General features: G+C 27.2%; 2 protein-coding genes across 2 annotated transcripts; both read left to right on the top strand.

Annotated features, from left to right (window-relative positions):
* Positions 1-4,048: 4,048 nt before the first annotated feature.
* LOC107169366 (putative ATP-dependent RNA helicase DDX55 homolog) lies at positions 4,049-10,003 on the top strand. The gene is made up of 11 exons (XM_015519093.2): positions 4,049-4,274; positions 4,337-4,447; positions 4,552-4,830; positions 4,891-5,099; positions 5,163-5,342; positions 5,461-5,552; positions 5,997-6,202; positions 6,275-6,449; positions 6,925-7,051; positions 7,124-7,421; positions 9,899-10,003. The coding sequence occupies exons 1-11, from the start codon at positions 4,170-4,172 to the stop codon at positions 9,941-9,943; spliced, it is 1,827 nt and encodes a 608-aa protein (XP_015374579.1). The 5' UTR covers positions 4,049-4,169; the 3' UTR covers positions 9,944-10,003.
* A 2,624-nt stretch (positions 10,004-12,627) lies between these two features.
* Positions 12,628-20,900, top strand: LOC107169372 (serine/threonine-protein phosphatase PP1-gamma catalytic subunit B). The gene is made up of 7 exons (XM_089226140.1): positions 12,628-13,009; positions 13,141-13,272; positions 17,251-17,481; positions 17,544-17,758; positions 17,818-17,931; positions 17,994-18,137; positions 19,835-20,900. Exons 1-7 carry the CDS (start codon positions 12,955-12,957, stop codon positions 19,931-19,933), a joined length of 990 nt encoding a protein of 329 aa, XP_089082266.1. The 5' UTR covers positions 12,628-12,954; the 3' UTR covers positions 19,934-20,900.
* The last annotated feature ends 611 nt before the right edge of the window (positions 20,901-21,511 follow it).

Below are 21,511 nucleotides of genomic sequence, written 5' to 3'. Positions count from 1 at the left end.
CTCGAACAAATAGATATCTGTATAGTTCAATAATTCCCAGTAAAAATAATAAATTTAGGAAAAATTTCATGGAAAACAAAACCAATTTTAAATCTATAAATAAATAATATCCATAAATATAGTATTATGTTTGCTAATTATGTTTTTTATTCTATAGATTGTGAATTTATGATGAATTTATGATAATTGTATACTTCCTTAAGATGCTTCATTGGGGGTTTTATCGATTCCGCCGTTTTAATATCAATTCCGCCGGCTATCGACTCCGCCGAGCTTTTTTATTTATTGATTCCGCCGGCTATCGATTCCGCCGAACTTTTTTATTTATTGATTCCGCCGGCTATCGATTCCGCCGACTATGTATTTTTAAATCAATTTTTTTAAAGTTTAAATATAAATATTTCAAAAAATAATTCAAACATTTTTGTAAGTAAAATGTATTAAAATAGTAAAATAATGATATAAAATTTATTTAGTTAACGCCAAAAAAGCAAAAATAATATAATTTAGTACAAATAAAATAAATAGGTAATAGTAAATAATAATCAAATGTTCTACAATTTATTTTAAAAACGCCAAAAATGCAAAAATAATATAATTTAGTACAAATAAAATAAATAGGTAATAGTAAATAATAATCAAATGTTCTACAATTTATTTTAAAAACGCCAAAAATGCAAAAATTATTTAGTAAAAATAAAATAAATAATAGTAAATAATAATCAAATGTTCTACAATTTATTTTAAAAACGCCAAAAATGCAAAAATTATTTAGTAAAATAAAATAAATAATAGTAAATAATAATTAAAATGTAATAATGATATTAATTGATTTATTTTTCAGAATAGTGCTTAGATGCCAATTTTATATATTTAAATCTATCAATTTTTTTATTTAAATAGTCTTCAAAAATTGTTTCTACATATTTTTTTTTTTTTTTCATAATTTTTATTTTTAATTATTTTAGTATTATCGAGCCCTCTTATTATTATATATGTATCAGTTTGAATTTTTAAATTTAATACATGCGAAAACAAAAATATATTAGGAGGTGCTTTATTGAATTGGGTATTAAGTTTCGAATGAAACGATTCGCAACTATTTGTTGTTCGTTCGGAAGAAATTGAAGAAGATGCCCACATTTTCGGATTAAATTTTGATGTTTCATCAATATAATTATCACATATATAATCGCAGAATTTAAGACTACGAGTGTTTTTACGAGTGAATTGAAAATTAATTGTATATTAATTTAAGCCTTTTATATTTTGTTTTCATTAAAATAAATAATTTACAAATATTAACCGGCGGAATCAATAAAAAGAAAACTTCGGCGGGGTCGATAGCCGGCGGAATCAATAGATTTTTCACAGGTAAAAAGGTCATTTCGGCGCAATCGATATACGCCCGCTTCATTGGGATTTTTTTTTTGAATACGAGTTATTATTAGGGCTCGAATGCATTTTTTAAACCATACTGTAAGGGCGTATTCTAAGTAAACATATGTGTTTCATGCACCTATTATAATGAAATTAAAAATACAAATTTCTTTAAATATAGACTACATGTTATAATTTTACAGTTTTTATTTCAAATTTATAATTTTAAGGTTAAATTTCGAGGACAATAATGCTCTATTTTTGTCTAAATATTAATGTAAAACTTTATGAACCATTTTGAGGAAATAAATAAATGATTTTAATAAATATTCCCGATTTAATATAAGAATAATAAATAAACAATGATGTAAATTAATTTAAAGCCAATTTAAATCAGTTTTTTCTAATATAGATTATAATAAATGGATATTATACTACATCCCATACACAGAGCATGACAAAAAAAGTTCACACGTGTCACAGACCTCACAGTCAATAAATTATCATGAGTTATGATCGTTCAACTTAATAATAGGTATATTATATTATTATATTATATAGTTTAATGGTTATGAAAAGTATCATAGTGATAGATTTAAAAAAAATTGTTTCAAACATATCAATATAGACCTATATACTATAAAGTAGAGAGCCTATAAAGTATAGAAATTACTCTATGGTATAGAACAGGGGTACTCAACCTGTGGTACGCGGAAAACTCATAGGTGGTACCTGTACTGTTCTGTGCTGGTACGTGAAGAAAATCTACCTTTATAAAAAATTAATTTACCAACAAAATTCTATACATATAAGCCAGTGATGTATTCGTAATTTTTTCTAGGATATACGCTCAGCACATAGACATTTGAGAAAGAGAGAGAGAGGATTAAGCTACACACAGTAATTGTGTGGAGCTTAATCCTCTCTCTCTCACTCAAAAAAAAAAAGAATTCTCACCAAACCTAAAATTAACTTATGGTGGGTCGTGGGGTATACCACTGTGTCTTTATATTTAAATTGATTTATCTACCCCCTCGCCCCTCCCAAAAAAGGTTATTAGACATATTTACGCCATGCAATAGTATAAGATGAAGTTAGAACTTACTTTTTATCACATCATTTAGTTCTGTTTGACATGTACCTATGCGGTAAAAAAAAATGATCTTATACAGTTATTCATGTTTTCTAACGATTATAACTATAAGACAATTGGTAATTCAATAGGTAACAATTTTTTGAAGGTATACGTGGGTATAAGCGCGCGCTACCTGCGTATCTCTAGTAATTTTACAGCGTATACGCTAAATCAGTAAACTGGTGGTAGGGTATTCGCCGTATATCCTCGTATACCCTCCAATACAACACTGCATATAACATAAACGTATACATTATTAATAAAATAATAACTAATAAGCAAAAAAATGGTCAGGTGCTACGCAAAAATTTTCAAATTGTGTAGGTGGTACGTGACTATAAACAGGTTGAGAATCGCTGGTGTAGAAGAAGAGTCTGTGGTAGTCATCTTCTATGTCTATAGAAATCAGTACCACAGAGTAAAAGTAGTATCCTATTCTTAGATCATAAACATTAAACATCATATACATATTATCATGGCTAAATAATTAATTAATTAAATAATTATTTAGCGATTTAGCCATGCATTATAGGGTTGCCAGATTTTAAAAACACCAAACCGGGACACCATATATTGAATAACCTTTTTTTCGTATAATTTGTTTATTTCATGTTCAATTGTAGGTAATTGTTGACCTATCATAGTTTAATACAATAATTTAAAAAAATTATTAAAAAAAATATTTAAAAAAAAACTTTTTATGTATAATTATACGGGAATTAATAATATCCCATATTTTAATTGAAAAATGTATTAACCAATACAATTTTTTACATAAACTACCAGTGCCGGATAGACAAGGTATCGGCCCGCCGAGTTTTAGTTTTTTAACCAGCCCTAAAGGGGCCTTTTTCAAATAAAAATGTATAAATTGATCTAGATTTGACGTACCGCACAGAGTTAAATAAATGTATTAAAATTTGTGTTATGAAATAATTGCCTTAACATTTGCGATCGACATTTATTTTAAAAGGCCCATCGAGATTTTCTCGGTAGGTAGCTCGCCTAACCAATCCGGCCCTGTAAACTACATTTACTGCATTTACATTTATTAATTGTTAGTAATAACCTAATGTTCATACTTTTCGGTTGAATGAATTGTTTTAAATACAGCTGTATTACCTAGTGTATTAGTTTTAATTTTTAAATAAAATTCATTACAAGTTATAAACCCAAATTCTATATTATATATATAGACTATATATATTATTCTATGTTTTATTATTAAACAAAATAATATTAAAGTTTATTGTCTCTTGTCTTCCATAAACCGGGACAAAATTAATGACCAGCCGGGACACCGGGACATGGTGTTAAAACCGAGACTGTCCCGGTCAAATCGGGACGAATGGCAACGGCCAACGGCAAGCCCAGCCAGTTATAAAAAAAAAATAGTAGCCATGCATATTATATTATCTATGCCCTAATGTTCTGTATTGATAGTGTTGTATCATTTACTGATAAATAATAACATGAAATATGATAAGAATCACGGGCATTTGTGATAAAAATGAATTTTAAATCTTCAACAACACGTGTGACACTGACTAGATAATAAAAACAATTTGGTATTTACTATTTTGCAGTATTATTTTATAATATTTCTGTTACATTAAATTTAATACTAATATTTATTCATAAAAGATATGTAAGTATGTCTTTAGCACCATCTTTGAAATGGGAAACTTTAAATCTGTCTGAACCTGTTCTAAAAACAATCAATGAACACTTCAAATTTAAATGTATGACACCAATACAGGTAATAGTTTGGAACATAACAAAACAATTGAATACTTATTGATTAAAGAATTTTTGTTTTAGGTCGAATCTATAAAGAATTTCTTAGAAAAAAAAAAAGATGTTGCTGCAGAAGCAGTCACCGGTAGCGGGAAAACATTGGCATTTTTAGTTCCAATGTTAGAATTGATTTTAGTAAGCTTTACTTTACATGATTTAAAAACAATTAGAATATTATGTTGTATACTTGTATGTACCATTGTACCTATATGATACTTAAATAAATATTGTGTTATCAGAAACGCAGCGATCCTTTGAAAAAACATGAAGTAGGAGGCCTTATAATATCTCCTACTCGAGAATTAGCTACTCAAACCAGTCATGTATTGGCTGAATTTTTGAAAAATATTGAAGGTGTTACGCAAATGCTGACTTTAGGTGGCAATCCAATAGAAACTGATGTCAAAGCATTTAATAAAAATGGAGCGAATATCCTTGTGGCTACTCCTGGACGACTGGAAGATTTATTAACTAGAAAGATACCCAATTTTCATTTACACAAATCACTTAAATCATTGGTAAGAAGTTGAATTTATGCTTTCATTAGAACTATTGAGTTACTTTGAATTTGTTAATAGGAAATGTTAGTGTTAGATGAAGCTGATAAGCTATTAGAATTAGGTTTTGAAAAGTCTATAAATACTGTCTTGCAATATTTGCCTACGCAAAGAAGAACAGGCTTGTTTTCAGCCACTCAAACCAAACAAGTAGCAATGCTTGTTAAGGCAGGACTCAGAAATCCTATCATGGTTATTGTCAAGGAAAAACATTGTTTGAATCCAAAAAGGTATTTTATAATTAATCATTATTAAATTATATAGTACGGTAATATGTTATTATTTATTTTTAGCAATCAAATTGAATCTATATCTACACCTTTAGCATTACAAAATTATTATACAATATGTGATGCCGATAAAAAATTAGCATTTTTAGTAACATTTTTGAAAAAAAATGGATTAAATTCAAAATATATGTTGTTTTTATCAACATGTGCCTGTGTTGAATACTTCTCAATAATTTTAAGAAGGTAAATATTAATACAATATTAATTATTAATTATTATTAATGCTGTTTAAACTTTGTGTTATTTCATAGGTATAAGTTTTTTTCTAAGATTTTGAAGTTTTTATTTTTGTAATTTACAGTTTGATTCCTGAAATAAATTTATTCAGCTTACACGGAAAGATGAATAATAAACGTTACAGAATATTTGAATTATTTTGGAAAGCTGAAAGAGGTAAATATTATTTTACAAAACACCATTTTCACTGAAGTTCATTGTCAATGATCAGTGTAACTAGCAGAACCAATACTGATTATTTTTATAAATAAATAATTTACCAATATACTTAACATCTGGTTTATTTCTTTGTAAATTCATTTATACATTTATAATTCATAATACAGTTAATTATATATACAAATTTAGTTTAATACTAATAATATATAAATATTGCTAATGATTTGTTCGCAGTTATCAGAAATCAAACAAAAACTTTGTTTATATTTGACAAATATTTATTAGTTTTAAACAAAACATAAGTTTTTATTGATGAAATTTCTTAAAATAAAATTTTAAAAGTTAAATCTAATGATTGATTGTTACTATAATTTGTTCTTTATATAAACTAACCTCTTATTTATATATGAACTATTTACATATAAAACACATATATTTCAGGTATTTTGATATGTACGGATGTAATGGCCCGTGGTGTTGATATACCAGAAGTGAATTGGGTGATTCAATATGATCCTCCTAGTAATGCATCTTCTTTTGTTCATCGTGCTGGTCGAACAGCTCGTGTAGGTAAAAGTGGATCTTCATTAGTTATGTTAATGCCAAATGAAGATGCTTATGTACATTTTATTTATTCAAATCAAAAGGTAATATATTAATGAAACTAATTTTATGGATGATATGTCACAATATCATATATTGTATATTAATGTTTTTAGGTAGTATTGGAATTATTGCCTGAATTAAAAGTTGAAAATTTAGATCTTGTAGTAGAAAAAGTTAGAAAGCGTCAACTCAAAGATAGAACAATATTTGATAAAGCTAATAAAGCATTTGTATCTTACATTCAAGCTTATTCAAAACATGAATGTTATCTACTATTACGTATAAAAGGTAATTTATCTTTATGGATGATATTTTATTAGAAATAATACGATGACCAAAACTACTACTAATATGTATTACTTACTATTGGGTATGACAAATAGCAGGTAATGTGATTATTATGATATGACATGGTGTTAAATACTCAACTATGAAATACGGGCACATGTTGCTGATTTTACTAGTAGCCCAATGTTTTGAGTGTTTAACGTAATTTTTATTTTTCAACTTTATTTACCTTTTATGACTGACTCGCTGACATATTGTATTTTATTAGCTGTTTAATAAAAAACATATATTTCTGATTTTGCTCCTTGTTTTAGTTTCAATAAAGTATATTGAGTTATATAAAGTATAATAAAGTAATTATTGCATACCTGTTATAATCTAATATCTTTAAAGTTGTTGGTATTTAATTTATATGCATTTATTTTAAATTGCATTGAAAAAAAAATTGTTGCTCATATAAATTTGTTATCTACAGATTTGGAATTTGGTAAACTTGCTACTGGCTTTGGTCTTTTAAGACTCCCAAAAATGCCAGAATTAAAAAATAAAATTATCAGTGATTTTACTCCTGTTGATATGGATTTCAATTCTATTAAATATCAGTAAGTTGCTACAGATGACTAGTTTCTTTGAATATTTTTATCATAACAATATTTTTGTTTACTTTAAATTAGAAATAATGAGAGGGAAGAATCACGACAAAAGAAGTTACAAAATTACATGGAAACTGGAGTTTGGCTTGGTCATATAAAACATAAAAAAGGGTTAAAACAAACTGTTGCATGGGCTGACGCCAAACAGAAAAAACTTGAAAGAAGAGAAAAACGTAAAAAAAAGAAAGAATTACGAAAACAAATGGAATTAGAAGGAAAAGCTAAAGCAAAAAAGAAACGAGAACAGGCATTTAGTCAAGAAGATTTGAATGATTTAGCTAAAGATATTGCCTTAATGAAAAAATTTAAAAATAAAAAGGTAATTTTTAAACATTTCAATCAGTAAATGGACTTTTGTGACTAGTTGAAACTGGTTTACAATATAGTTTGGCTTTATCCTAGGAAAAAATTCTATTTAAAACAGTTAAAACAGTTTTCATTAGAAGTCTCTTATGCAACTCACTTGTGTTACCGTTACCCAATCAAATATCTTACACCTGTCGTTTCGGTAAGACATACCCCTGTGCACAATTCAGCTCCTGAATATGTTTCTTAAGTTGAACAAAGTATGCTACATATTTATAATATGTAACTAAAAGGTATAAAAAATACTTAAACTAAATTTAAAATATTTTAACAATAACTAAAAGGAAAACATATTTAACTGAATGTTATTTATTTTATAACTCATAATATAATCTATCTGTAACAATTAGAACCATTGTATGGTATTATAGGTGATACATTAGTACTCTTTCCTATCAAATTTAAAAATTATGATCTGATAGCTCGTTGATCTTAATAAAATGTAATAAATATTTAATTTTTATGTCATAAAATTGATAGTGAAATTTAGTAATATTTTCATGAGACTAAAATATTTTATAACTCATTCATACAAAAGTTATCCAACACAAAAACTCAAGATATATTCTAAAATTTACAAATTGGTATAATTTGTTATCAAATTTCTCTATATTTTATGTTCATATCATTTTTTATACCTGCTGTTAAATTTGTTATGATGACAATGACATTTTAATTAAAATAAAATTTCTTGTTTTTAGATTCATATCCATTTGTAACTAATTTTCATTTCATATAGTATTGTAAAGTACAGATCTATAATACAGTAAAAAAATTAACTATATATTTTTTTTAATTTAATAAACTTCTGTAATAATTTGTTGAGAATTTTAATACAAAATGGTCTATTTATATGTCTGAAATATAAAAATGAATGCCAATTGGCAGTTTTACAACAAACTTTGAGTGTTGTAATCAACTTATTAAAATACAGTTTAAAAGGTCATAAACTCGTAAATAAAAAAGCATAAAAGTTTTACATATAAAATTGAGAATTTAAACCATATATATTTTATATTAATGTAATGAATTTATAACTCAATTGTAGGGTAAATAATAATTTGAAAATTTTTAAATAACTGGTCATTAAAACATAGTTCTGCTTATGTCAACAATATTTATTTACAATTTTGTCATGTAAATAGCTTATAACATTTTTTTTTTTTTTTTTTTATTTATTTAATATAATATAAATTTACAATCTGTAATAAAAATAAAACAATAAGTAAATGTGAGATTTTTTTTATTTACAAGGTTAGGAGGCTTGACTGAAGGGAGCGTCCATTGACACTACTTCAAACTGGTTATTATTTTTTTTTTTTAGCTTATAAAATATAAATATAATTCATTAATTCCAAAATAACTGTACAGTGTTCCATAATAGTAATTATAAATATAACACTAAAATTATAAAATATATATAATATATACTAAAATAATAATAATATATACTAAAAATATAATAAAATAATATATACTAAAATCATTAATTGTCCTCTACGAGAATGTCAGTGATGCTTTACAACGTTCAACAGTGACAACATGGGATAGAAATATGGTACTTAATACTTATATGATATCTAGTAAATGTAATAGAGAAGGACCCGGGTCAGTTATGTAACATTTCCTTACCTATTTGAACCTTTTTTACATTTAACTATTTTTACTTTAATGAAATTAGCAATATTGTAAATTATAATAATTGGTTCATGACATTGTAGTATTGTACCTGTATGTGTTGTCTCCATTTATGTTAGTAACTTATGATCAGGGTTCGGATTTGAAGGCAATATAATCAATAAAAAAAGGATTTAAAATGTAAAAAAAGGCATTTAATTTATATAAAAAGGCAATTCATAAATATACTACAAAAATTAAACACAAAATAGGCATTTATAAGTACTAAAGGTAAAAAAAGGCATTTATAAGTAAAAAGTCAAAAAAAAAATGCATCCATCGTCTAAGAAATTAAATGAAACACATTTTTGTATAAAAATTATTTTTATATTATGATAAATAAAACAAAGGAATTTGCCTTCAAATCCGAACCCTACTTATGATATACCAAAATTTATATTCAGCAGTTGAGTTCCAGGCGTTCCAGCCACGGATTAAGATATTATATCTTGGTATTTAATTCCAACTTGAGTTGTCATCTCAAATATTAAAATAAACCTATTAACAAATTTAAATATGAAAACATTATTTATTTTGCTTTCTCTTGTTGGTGTTTTACAATTTAATTTTTAAACAAGCATATTGAATATTAATATAATTAATGCTCATCGGAACTACAGAACATAAATGTTGGTATATTATGCATTTGTAGAATACTAAAATAGCGTTGATAGATCTATATTGATCTCTTAATAAATCTTAACGATAATTTTTGAATTACTTATAAAGTACCTACTTGAATGTTTGTTTCAGATATCTAAAGAACAATTTGATTTAGAATTTGGAGAAGACTTGTAAGAATGTAATTGTGTTTAATGATGTGACTATAAATAAAACAATGTTAATTATTGTTGACAATTTTTTTTTTTTATTATGCTTATTTTGTTATATATAGTTTTATAATATCAAGAATTAATTAGATCATGATATCCAATAGATCATATTTTTTTATTTTTTTAAACATAATTTTATATTTTGAAGGTATGTTTATATTTGAAATGTTTTTAAATAAACAAGGAAGTGTGTAGTTGAATTTAATCAAATAATATACTCTAGAGTCAAGGCTAAATTATTATTAATATTATTTGTTCTCCAATAGATCATAATATTTTGATTTATAATATTATAGCTCGATGCTCATTGCTCAGAAATGATTATTTTATACAATTAAATTGAATGAATTTTCATGATAATATTATAATAATAAGTAAATTATAATACTTAGTTATTATAATAGAATACCAAAATCATATTAGTTCTTTTTAAATAATAGGTATATTACAATGACAATATGAAAATAGTTATCAATACGTCGATTAATAGTTCATAATATTGTGTTTTGACTTTTGAACAAGATTAGTTGATTTTAAATATAGCAATGGGTTTTTGATCTTAGAATACCTTAAAGATTGAACTTTGAAAATCCAAACACCTAAACAATAAACATATTGTCAGAACTATGTTAGACAAAGCATAATAAACTATAAAGTTTAAAATGTTCCTTGTATAAAATCAGATTTAAAAAAAAAATTTTCTGGTAAATGAAAATACACTTTTTACTATATTTTAAAATTTGTTTATTGTTAGATGTTTTTACTAGTTCGAGTTCGCGAAAATTGTATTTCAACAATTCCAATGTATTCCCTATTATTAAATACCAAGCATTCTAGATAGTAGATGTATAGCAATAGTTTTCTACAGTCTTTAATGTTGTGTAACAGAAAAATGAAAAAGAAAGTAGAGTTCATTGGAATATTGACGTAATTAGGGGATACAAGATGTAACCAAAATTTGGAAACTTATGGGGTAGAGGTTTATTGGATAATTGCATTTGTGTAATATTAACTATTATAGAAAATCTGCCGACAGTTTATAATTACATTGCTTCTCTAAAAGCTAAAATATTGCTGAATCATTTCAAAAAAAACAGTTTTCGTGCGATAATTTTTTTCTCGCAAAAACAATAACTGCGTAATGTGAATAATTATTATATTTGTCACTATGCCCACCCGTGGCCCGTCACTCATCGTAATGATTGCGAGATTGCTACTTGCGACAAAAGACAATATAAATAATAAATATATTACATTACAATTTACAATGAATAAGTAATAACATTGCAATAGTCGTATTACAGTTACAATATTATTTGTACGTGCTTGCTGCTTGTTTTATAAAAATATCTTCTAATACGTCATCAGAATTTATTGCCAAATAATATTATTTTTGCTGCGCCTCATGCAATGTACCCTTATAAATTAACTTCTAGAATTAAACAATTATAGACAATTTATTATAATTACAGACAAACCAAACAAAATTAAGCTCGAGATAACGTTTTGTTTTTAAATCACAACGTATGAATATGTTTTCGACTGGGTCATGAATATCTAGACTTATTAATTATATTTACATTTTATGCACTACGGCTTATATAGTTTTCGATAATTCCCACAACCATAGAACAATATTATAATAAATAGCAACAAAGTTTATAGATAGTTCTATGGTTTACTGGTTTTCGATCTTTCATTCATAATTTCATAATTCTCCATCCCGATCATTACGAGTCTACGACGATTACTCACTAGAGTACTAGACTCATACAAGTGACAAGTTTCCCAATTTCATTGTAATTTGTAAATAATATTTAATATTTTACCATACGGTCTCGTTGCGACCTCGGTCCCTGGTTACGCTATACAAATTATACAATAGTGTAATATTTGTGTTTAATACATTCGTAGGTAAGTGAATAAACTCAATAAACTATAATTGATTGGCATCGTTCATTCGCGCGTTCATTTGTCTCATTGAGAATTGTTTATACAAATTGTACAATATATTTTTAATTTTGTACTATAGATCGGCGCTATGCGAAAAACGTCAGCTGTAGGAACCAATTTTTCGCGGTCATTGCTCGTAAATTATTGTGAACCTGTTCCGGACTCGTTAAACGGGTGTCGGGATGTAATGCGTTGCAGTAGAAAAGAATTACAATGGTTAGGTATTGGTCAAAGCAGCTTTCATTGTTTAAAGCTTAAACAAAGGTGTAAAATCTAAACAAAAATAGTCGCCATTCACAAAATCGGGTTTTTTTTAAAATACAATATTGTCAATTACTGATAAATGATAATTATGTTATTTATAATTTATGTATAGTAATAATTACAATAAATTATACACAAATCCACACAGGCACACAATATATCATATTGTTTATACACCTATTTTTGATTTTTCTTTTACTTATTATTTTCTTTGGAACAGAAAATCAAAATATTCGTTAAAAAGAAGTAGGAACAAGACGCCGTTGCCGCCGCAGATGACATACCCCAGTTCCCCACCATGATAATCGTGCAAGATATTTGAAAAACGGTCGGTATTCGATACCCGTCGTGGAAGAATAAACATTACCGGGTGCGGTGGAGGGGTGGTGAGAGAGGAAAAAAAATGGTTGATGACGTAACGTCCGAACTACGCCATTTCAGTCATTTCACTTTAGATACTCGGAACGACTACGACGGCGTTCCCTTTTCGTCGGTAGCGCGATAACGTAAACAAATAAATATTTTATTTTATTGATTTTATCCGGCTTCCTGCAAGGCACATCCGCGTGCCATCAGAGCAGCTCGCAGCGACTCCGTCCACAATACACACGCACCCAAACACCTCGCACGCCGGCTTGACATCGCACCCGATCATCACATAATCAAGCATCGTGTTGTGGCGGCGGCTAAGACTATCATCACGACCACGGACTCCGACACGACAATAACCACGACCCACACGCCGCGCACGCTGAAACAATGACAGACAGTGACAAATTGAACATCGACAACATAATATCGAGACTTTTGGAAGGTAAGCCGCCGGTAGGCCGTGACACGAACGCGGTTCCGCCGTCCGTGTCCGTCACTGGGTACCTATTTCGGTCAGTCCCTGGGATCGATGACGATCACATTTGTAACAATTGTTGTGTAACTGTTGAACAGTGCGCGGTGCGAGACCTGGCAAGAACGTTCAGCTATCTGAAGGTGAAATCAGGGGCCTGTGCCTCAAGTCTAGGGAGATCTTCCTATCGCAACCCATACTGTTAGAGCTCGAGGCGCCGTTGAAAATATGTGGTGAGTACTTGAGATTGGATGTAGTTTTTACGCACATTTACCATTACTAATTTTGTTATTAATTAATACATTGTTTACTGTACTCCGTGGTGTGTTGTTTAGATATCTTAGGTGGGCTATGCGCAAACTGGTAAAAAGAAAGGGCATGGGATGCTTCATAATTTTTAGGGCCAATTACGAAAAAGTTTGGGAACAATTAAAAATGTGTAGATTATTTAAATATTTAATTTTGTTTTAATAATATATCGAAAATACTCAAAAACGTCAATAGGTACCAGATTACATCAAACATTCATAAGTTATTCTGCAATAATAAATTAAAAATAAATTTTGGATCAAACATCTTGTCAAATGTAGTTAAGGACAAGGGATGCTGTAGCATCCCAGCCAATCTTCGCCTGCTTATGACCACATTGTATATTAATTTAGATATCATGTTTTACAATGCCACTGAATAAGTATAATCTAGTTGTAGTTTCTGTTATTATGGTGTTGTTTGTTCTTAAACTCATTTTTATTTCAAATACAGTGAAAACTGTCTTAAGCGGAATCGCATCGGACCAACAAAAAATTCCGCTTTATTCAATAAAACGGAAAAATTCCGGATTATTCAATTCAAATAAATAAGAAATACATACCAAAGAATAGTTTTCAATTTATTGTTTTAAATACATAATATAATTCTTTAAAATTCATTAAATTTAAACTAAAATCATGTATAGGTTTTTTATTACATATTACATACTACATATAAGACGACAATTAAATATTACATATAAACATTTAGCATTTCCAAAAATGATGAAGTGTTTTTTGTTTTGTTACGGTTGCTACTATTTTTTGTTCTGTATGTTGTTTGATCGATGAAACCAATTGAAGAAGATTATCATCTTGTTGATCAATAGCAAACCAATGTAGATTTTTTATTTGAATTAATGCTTCTTTGTATGTATTAATTGTTGTGACTTCATCATGCATTACTTCTTCTTCGTCGCCAGATGAATTACTTTCACAATCATTTTGTGAATGTATTTCTTGACTCTCCATTACCAAATTTGTATCAATTATCAAAAAATCATTTACATTATTTTAACTGTTATTTTTTTTGAAATTTCTGAAGTACTATTTATTTGATCAATATTTGCAATCAAAGACTGCATGAGAAAACGACGGTAATATATTTTAACACAATAAATTATACCTTGGTCCATAGGCTGAGTTAAAGATGTTGTATTTGGTGGGAACCAAGCAAGTTTTAAATTTGATAAAATAAGTTTTGGATGGGAAGACACATTATCCAAGAATAAAATTATTTTTCTATTTTCTCTTATCAAACCCAGTTTTCCATTATCGATCCGGTCATCCAAGCTTTTTTATTAGCACACCAAATTACGGGTAATTTTGAAACATCTAGGTTTAACTGATTTTCCTATTACTAGAGGCTTTTCCATATCTCCGACCATATTACCACATAGTAACACCGTTAATCTTTCTTTAGATAACTTTCCACCTTTGCATTGCTCCCCTTTAAGTTTTAATGTTTTATTTGGAATCGCACGAAAAAAAAGTCCAGTCTCATCACAATTGTAAATATTACATGCATCATAATCTTTTACGTATTCAGATATTTTCGATTTCCACTCATTTCCACTATCAATATTTACATCATTCGACTCACCACAAACTCGATTCCACGCGATATTATGTCTATTTTTAAAACTAGATAACCAACCGTTGGAAGCTTTATTACATTGTTAAAATAAATAAAATTATGAAATTACCTTTTAACCATTCTTCTTTAATTCTATTTTGATTTTTAAGAGTATCGTAAACCTGAGTTTTTCCACAATTAAATATATTTTGTAATTGTCTTACTGAATGTCCTTTTGTACTCATATCGATCAGTTGATATTTTTCATTTAATGAAAGACACTTATATTTTGGCATTTTAATATTTAATACGATGAACGGAAGATAAAATAAAATAAAAAGTGTACGTACGACTGTTTCACAGTTACAAAGAAGACATTTCATATCGTTTAAGATGCGATAATATGCATTGTATGTACATATAATGTACATATGAACAATTTTATCTTCTTTATCTATCACTATTTAACGATGTACATTGTACATACGCATATCGGCATATCTATATTTTATACCTTATTTTTGGTTTAGGTTTGACATGCGCGTGTCATTTTTCCGGTTTATGCAAGGTTTTTACTTGCATGGGACTTACAAAATCGTTCCGTTTCCGCGTTTTGAAGGTTCCGTTTTATTGAGGTTGAGCGTCTACGTAAAACTATAGGTACGTGCGGGGACCATAGAAAAATTCCGTATTTGATAGTTTTCCGTTTTATTCAGGGTCCGCTTTAGACAGTTTTCACTGTATTTAATTTAAAATAACAGTAGGTATTGTGGTTGTTAATCTGAAATATTCCAATTTAATCAATGAACTTGCTAACTAGTTATATGTTATGAATAATATTTTGAATCTATTAATTCTTATATGAATATTGATAAGTTTTTTCATCCTCCATTCTTTTCTCTTAAACTTTTGTGTATCAACACAATAGTTAATTACAGTTGGGTCTCGATAATCCGAACACAGGCTAATCCGAAAGACGCGGTAATCCGAACGGGCTTGAGAATTATCTTATCGTCATAATATGCACATATGTATGTATTTATAAATAATATTTTCCGGTAATACAATTTTTTCAATTATACAAGGCATACCAATCCATAATGGGAATCAATGAACAAAAAAAAAAAAAAAAAATCGATATTTTAAATATTAAAGTTCATAATTATACTCTTAATAATTATATTATATTTATATATATATTCATTGTCTTTTGAAATAACGAGCTTTTACACGATTAATACAAATAAAAATAAAATTTCATATCTTAAATTACAATAAAATTTATGGTTTTTTTAAGCCATAGGTAATCCGGATAAATCGCTAATCCGAACAACCCCTTTCCCTAACCTCGTTCGGATTATCGAGACCCTACTGTATTATTATTATTAGAAGAAGAAGATTAAGGCTTTAATATCTTGTAGTTATTAGCTTAAAATTGTAACAAATAGGTATGAACAGAAATGTAGTCTTTTAAGATATTTACAATTTGTGGTTAAGTTAATTAATGAAAATGTAAATTTTTTCTGATAAAAGTCTGAGGGATGTTGAAAATTGTCTGTGTTAAGCGTATTTTGGGCATCCAATAACAATGCGGTTGATCAAAATGTATAGTTATTATTAAATTGAAATAAATACATATCATACCTTATATTTTGAACAAAAAGTATCATTTAAAGGTATAGAATGTAACCCGGAATGTAGTTATATTTTTAGTATTTAACAAAGGCTAACATTATTTTAAAATCTCATTCATTTAAATAAGTGATAGAGTATCTATTATTTCCATAATTTATCAATAACAATGCTTTAATCCCGAAGAAACTTTATAAGTATTGAATTATTAGTTTAAAAAGAATTATTGTTATTACTCTAAAGGTTTTATTTTTGACTAATATTCACTATAGAGTGTATAACATTATTTTTAAAATAAGAATTAGTGGAAAATATGATAAAATTTCATATAAATTCTTAGGATTGTACATGGAATCAAAGTATAGGAAGGTAAAGGAAATATACTAATGGTATAAATTCTTAAAGTAGAAAATGTTGTAATAAGTCTTATCAATTATAAAGTAGTCACTGATTATGATTTATGCAGATACGACTTAAATAATATTGTATTAAGTAATGTTTGTAAAATTCATGATACAATTTTTGAAAACACTGATGAAGATGCTTTGAAAAAGATAAAACTATAAACTAAATATACAGTTGTTTAAAATTAAAAATTAGTTTACTTAACCTGCAACTATATTTATACTATATGAATATATATATATATAGCTTTTAATTTTCTTAATCTATAGTGAATTTTTTTTCTTTTGTAGGGGATATTCACGGTCAATACTATGACTTACTACGTTTATTTGAGTATGGCAGTTTTCCACCTGAGTCTAACTACTTGTTCTTGGGTGATTATGTTGATCGTGGCAAACAGTCTCTGGAGACAATATGTCTGTTGTTGGCATATAAAATAAAATATCCCGAAAATTTCTTCCTATTACGTGGCAATCACGAATGCGCTAGTATAAACAGAATATATGGGTTTTATGATGAATGTAAGTATTCTTTTAAACAATTTAAACCCCTTTATGCAATCATTTATTTATATCATTTTTAGGTAAACGGCGGTATAACATAAAACTTTGGAAAATATTTACGGACTGTTTTAATTGTTTGCCTGTGGCAGCAATTGTTGACGAAAAGATTTTTTGTTGTCACGGTGGTCTTAGTCCTGATTTGCAATCAATGGAACAAATCAGGAGGATTATGAGGCCAACAGATGTCCCTGATCAAGGACTCTTATGCGACTTGCTTTGGTCTGATCCTGATAAAGTAATATTTAATTATTTATACTTATAATATTTATAATACTTGACTATAATTTTTTAAAGGATACAATGGGCTGGGGAGAAAATGATAGAGGTGTATCATTTACATTTGGTGCTGAGGTTGTGACAAAATTTTTGCATAAACATGATTTTGATCTCATATGTAGGGCTCACCAGGTTTGTAAATATTTTAACAATTACATCAATATTGTTAATTTATTTTGTTATTTTATTCTTAGGTTGTAGAAGATGGTTATGAATTCTTTGCAAAGCGTCAATTGGTCACTTTATTTTCTGCACCAAATTATTGTGGAGAGTTTGACAATGCTGGAGCAATGATGTCTGTAGACGAAACTCTAATGTGCTCATTCCAGATTTTAAAGGTATGATTTTTAAATTAATTTCTAGATGTTGGAGCTTATTACAATATTTTTTTTTACTATTAATTATTTTTATAATTAAATGTTAACTTAATTAAAAGACATAGCTGTGTTAGGGTGAGTTTGGTTTGAATATTTTTTTTAATTGATAATACACCAATTAATTAGGTATATGTATGTAAAGTAAAATATTTAATTCAATAAATTATATTACTTTGGGTTTTTAAGTTGATATGAACTAGTTATTTGAATACTTGTTTTAGTAATCTTGTGCAATTTATATCACCAATTTCAGATGATGTAAAAATTTAGGAAGATTGGATAGTTAAATACATTTTAAATGTTTTGTTTTTAACTGATGTTAAATTATATGAGAGTTTAAATTAAAATTAATGCCTAAACTTGTTTTATTTGTTTTAAAGACTGATAGATTCAAATACTGGAGACGCATAAAATTCTATGATGCTAATGCATCTTTTCCGTTGTCTAATTCGTAAGTTTGAATGGGCAATATTACAAACCTTTTCCTATAGCTGTTCATATTTATTGTCTTATATTGACTTAATTTTTAACTGCACGAATTATAATAGAGCAGAAGTTCCAAGTCATCTTTGCGAATGCCAATTCCTACCTTTTTTTATTAATTTATATATTTAATAACATGTATTCACACAGAGTTCTGGCTAAAACCTGGTATTACTAAATTTTTCTATAAAATTAGCATGATTAGTGTTAAATGTTGTTATTCATTGCAAGAAAATTAAACAGATATTGGTACATTTTTATTTTAAATATTTTGAATATTTGTTGTAATTAAGGATTTTAAAAACGATGAAAAAGTCAGATGTTGGTAGTAAGACTTAATTTTGAAATTACAGGTATTTGAATTCTGAGACCCATTAAAGTGGTTTTAGTTTGTTTAAAGTGGTCTAGAGATATTTTAGATTTCATTTGTCAAATGGAATAACCATGCAGTGTTCACTAAAATACTTTAAATTCTAACGAACAATAACATAGTCACCATCGTTTTCAGCATACTTAAATACACTAATTAAAACATACAAAAAGGGGTGTCCAGCAAAACAGGAATGTTCAGAAATATTTGTTAGTTAAATTTACTGTTTATTGTGATGTTGATTATTGGCCTGGTGGCTTAAGCATTTGTAGTTCAGCAGTTTATATATATTATTGTGTTAAAAATATTAATTATGTATACTCTGCACAGGGGTGTTATCTAAAATGAACTGCATATATTATTAATTCATAGATGTGGTTCTCAGGATTATTTCACTGGTACAGAGGAACTAAAAAATTAGGCAATTCTATTTTTTAGTTAACTGACTTAAAAATTAATCTCTGTGCTAATTGAATTGAGCTTTACCTTTCTAGTTAAACTATAGAGTATGACAAGTAGTTTCGCCAGTAGCAATGAGGTTAATCAGTCCACAGATAAAATGGCAAAAGCTAAATTTGCTGCTCATGTATGTTGGTACTCCTTGTTACCAATCTCGAGATCTTGACACAGTTATGCAAATTACTTTTTTTTACCCTCCATTTAACATGTTAATTAAAAACTAAATAATTACTAACTTTAACATGTAAAAGAGTATTGAAATAATAATTGTACATTAATTTATATGCGAGTTTAAACTATATGCGTAATATTGTAATTGATTTTTTAAACTAAATATTTATTCCAGCCGGCTGACAAACGAAAGTACATGTATGGAGGATTGTCATCAGGCAGACCAGTAACACCACCCAGAGGATCTGGTAAACAAGGAAAAAATAAAAAATAACCCTTCTTGATGCAATATATATTTCTATATCTAGGTATGCAACAACAAAGTATAATTTTAAAAATTAAATGTTATGTAATATGAAAAACAAATGAAATTTTTTTTATAGAAAAAAAACTATACCGAGTAACTAGTTTAAATAATAATGTATTTATATCATTAAGTACCTTTATACTCCATCATAATATTAACGTAAAATCTCAAGATCAATTTTATTAACTTTTCATTTGGAGTATTTTTAATAATTTAATATTATTATTGATGTATTGTATTTGCACTTATTTTTTTTTTTGTGCTCGGTTGTTTTTCCTTTCCTTTTTTTTGTTTTTAGTATAAGTCTTAAATTATATTTTATTTTTGCTAACTTAGTTTTGTCCATATATTTAAAACAACATACGATTACTACAAAAAAATAAGTTGCAATTTTTTTGGAATAGTTCTAAATAAATTGTAATGGAATCATTAAATCACCTATATTTGTTATTTTATCAGACATTTTTAGCTCATATATTTTATTGTAACTAAGATGTATTTATATAAAATTCAAAAATCAAAATCCCAAAGCTAAGTACAACATTATAATTATTGTTATTTATTGTTTTGTGTATTTAGATTACACTTTCGTTATAAAACTATTATAACATAATATTGTACATTTTTAGTAGAAATATGTAAATCAGAACATAAAACATACATGAAAGTGTTGAATATTATCCTAATTGATATATTAAAACAAATCACATGCAATGTAAATATCAATATTATAATTTTTAAATTATACTGTAAAAATATATGGTATGCATTAGATTTTTAATGCAGATACATTAAAAGTAGTAAAATGTAATTGATTGAATCAACTTCTTGGATTACTTTTTTTGGCAATAAAGAAATACCTTGCCTACATAACACTTATTGTAATTTGTTGATAGCGTATGTATTGTTTTATTATAAACCAAACTAAAAAATATTTTGTTTTTGTTTTCTAAACCCTTTGTAAATAAAATAAGAAGTAAAATCTAATGATCAAAGATGAAAATATATTTGTTGTCGGTTTTGATCAATATAAAAGACAAGAGATTACTTGTTGAATTTATGTTTGACTATTTATTAGTTAAATAATATTTATGTGTAATAAAATGATATGAGGTGTTATAAATATATGCTTTCAGTAAATTACATACACCTGATAGTAACCTTGGTCGATGATTTGATAATGGTAAATAATAAAAAATTCAATTGAAAAAGTAGCCCTTCTTATTTTTTCGTTATGGAAATGCTGTAAGTATAGCACTATATTGATAATATGGTGTGATTTCTTTGATTAAAAGATTTTTTAGTCTATATTTGACGACATTTAATCTGGGCGTTATCTACCAGAAGCATCAAAACGGCTGATTATTATTATTATTCTGTGTAGCGATATGCACATTAAAACTATTTTTTGGATTTATTATAAAAAGTTGATATTTAAAACTAAAAAATATGATTTTAGAGAAAATCAAGTATTTAAAATTTTTGAATTTTACTAATGGAGTTTTGAGCGATTTTGATAAAATCATTATTTAACAAACAGAGTAT

Source organism: Diuraphis noxia, unplaced genomic scaffold (genome assembly GCF_037042655.1).
Source record: "Diuraphis noxia isolate RWA-SAM2 unplaced genomic scaffold, SU_Dnox_SAM2 contig0004, whole genome shotgun sequence".
In the NCBI taxonomy this organism is placed as follows: Eukaryota; Metazoa; Arthropoda; class Insecta; order Hemiptera; family Aphididae; genus Diuraphis; species Diuraphis noxia.
Note: the sequence above shows the minus strand (reverse complement) of the source record. Positions and strands in the feature narration are given on the sequence as shown.

Bases quoted from the DNA above. Each gene is read 5' to 3' on its own strand.
- LOC107169372 (XM_089226140.1), top strand. From the start codon at position 12,955: ATGACAGACAGTGACAAATTGAACATCGACAACATAATATCGAGACTT. The intron at 17,482-17,543 runs GTAAGTATTCTT...TATCATTTTTAG, and splicing joins ATATGGGTTTTATGATGAAT to GTAAACGGCGGTATAACATA. The intron at 18,138-19,834 runs GTATGATTTTTA...TATTTATTCCAG, and splicing joins GCTCATTCCAGATTTTAAAG to CCGGCTGACAAACGAAAGTA.
- LOC107169366 (XM_015519093.2), top strand. From the start codon at position 4,170: ATGTCTTTAGCACCATCTTTGAAATGGGAAACTTTAAATCTGTCTGAA. The intron at 5,553-5,996 runs GTAAATATTATT...CATATATTTCAG, and splicing joins ATTTTGGAAAGCTGAAAGAG to GTATTTTGATATGTACGGAT. The intron at 6,450-6,924 runs GTAATTTATCTT...TGTTATCTACAG, and splicing joins TCTACTATTACGTATAAAAG to ATTTGGAATTTGGTAAACTT.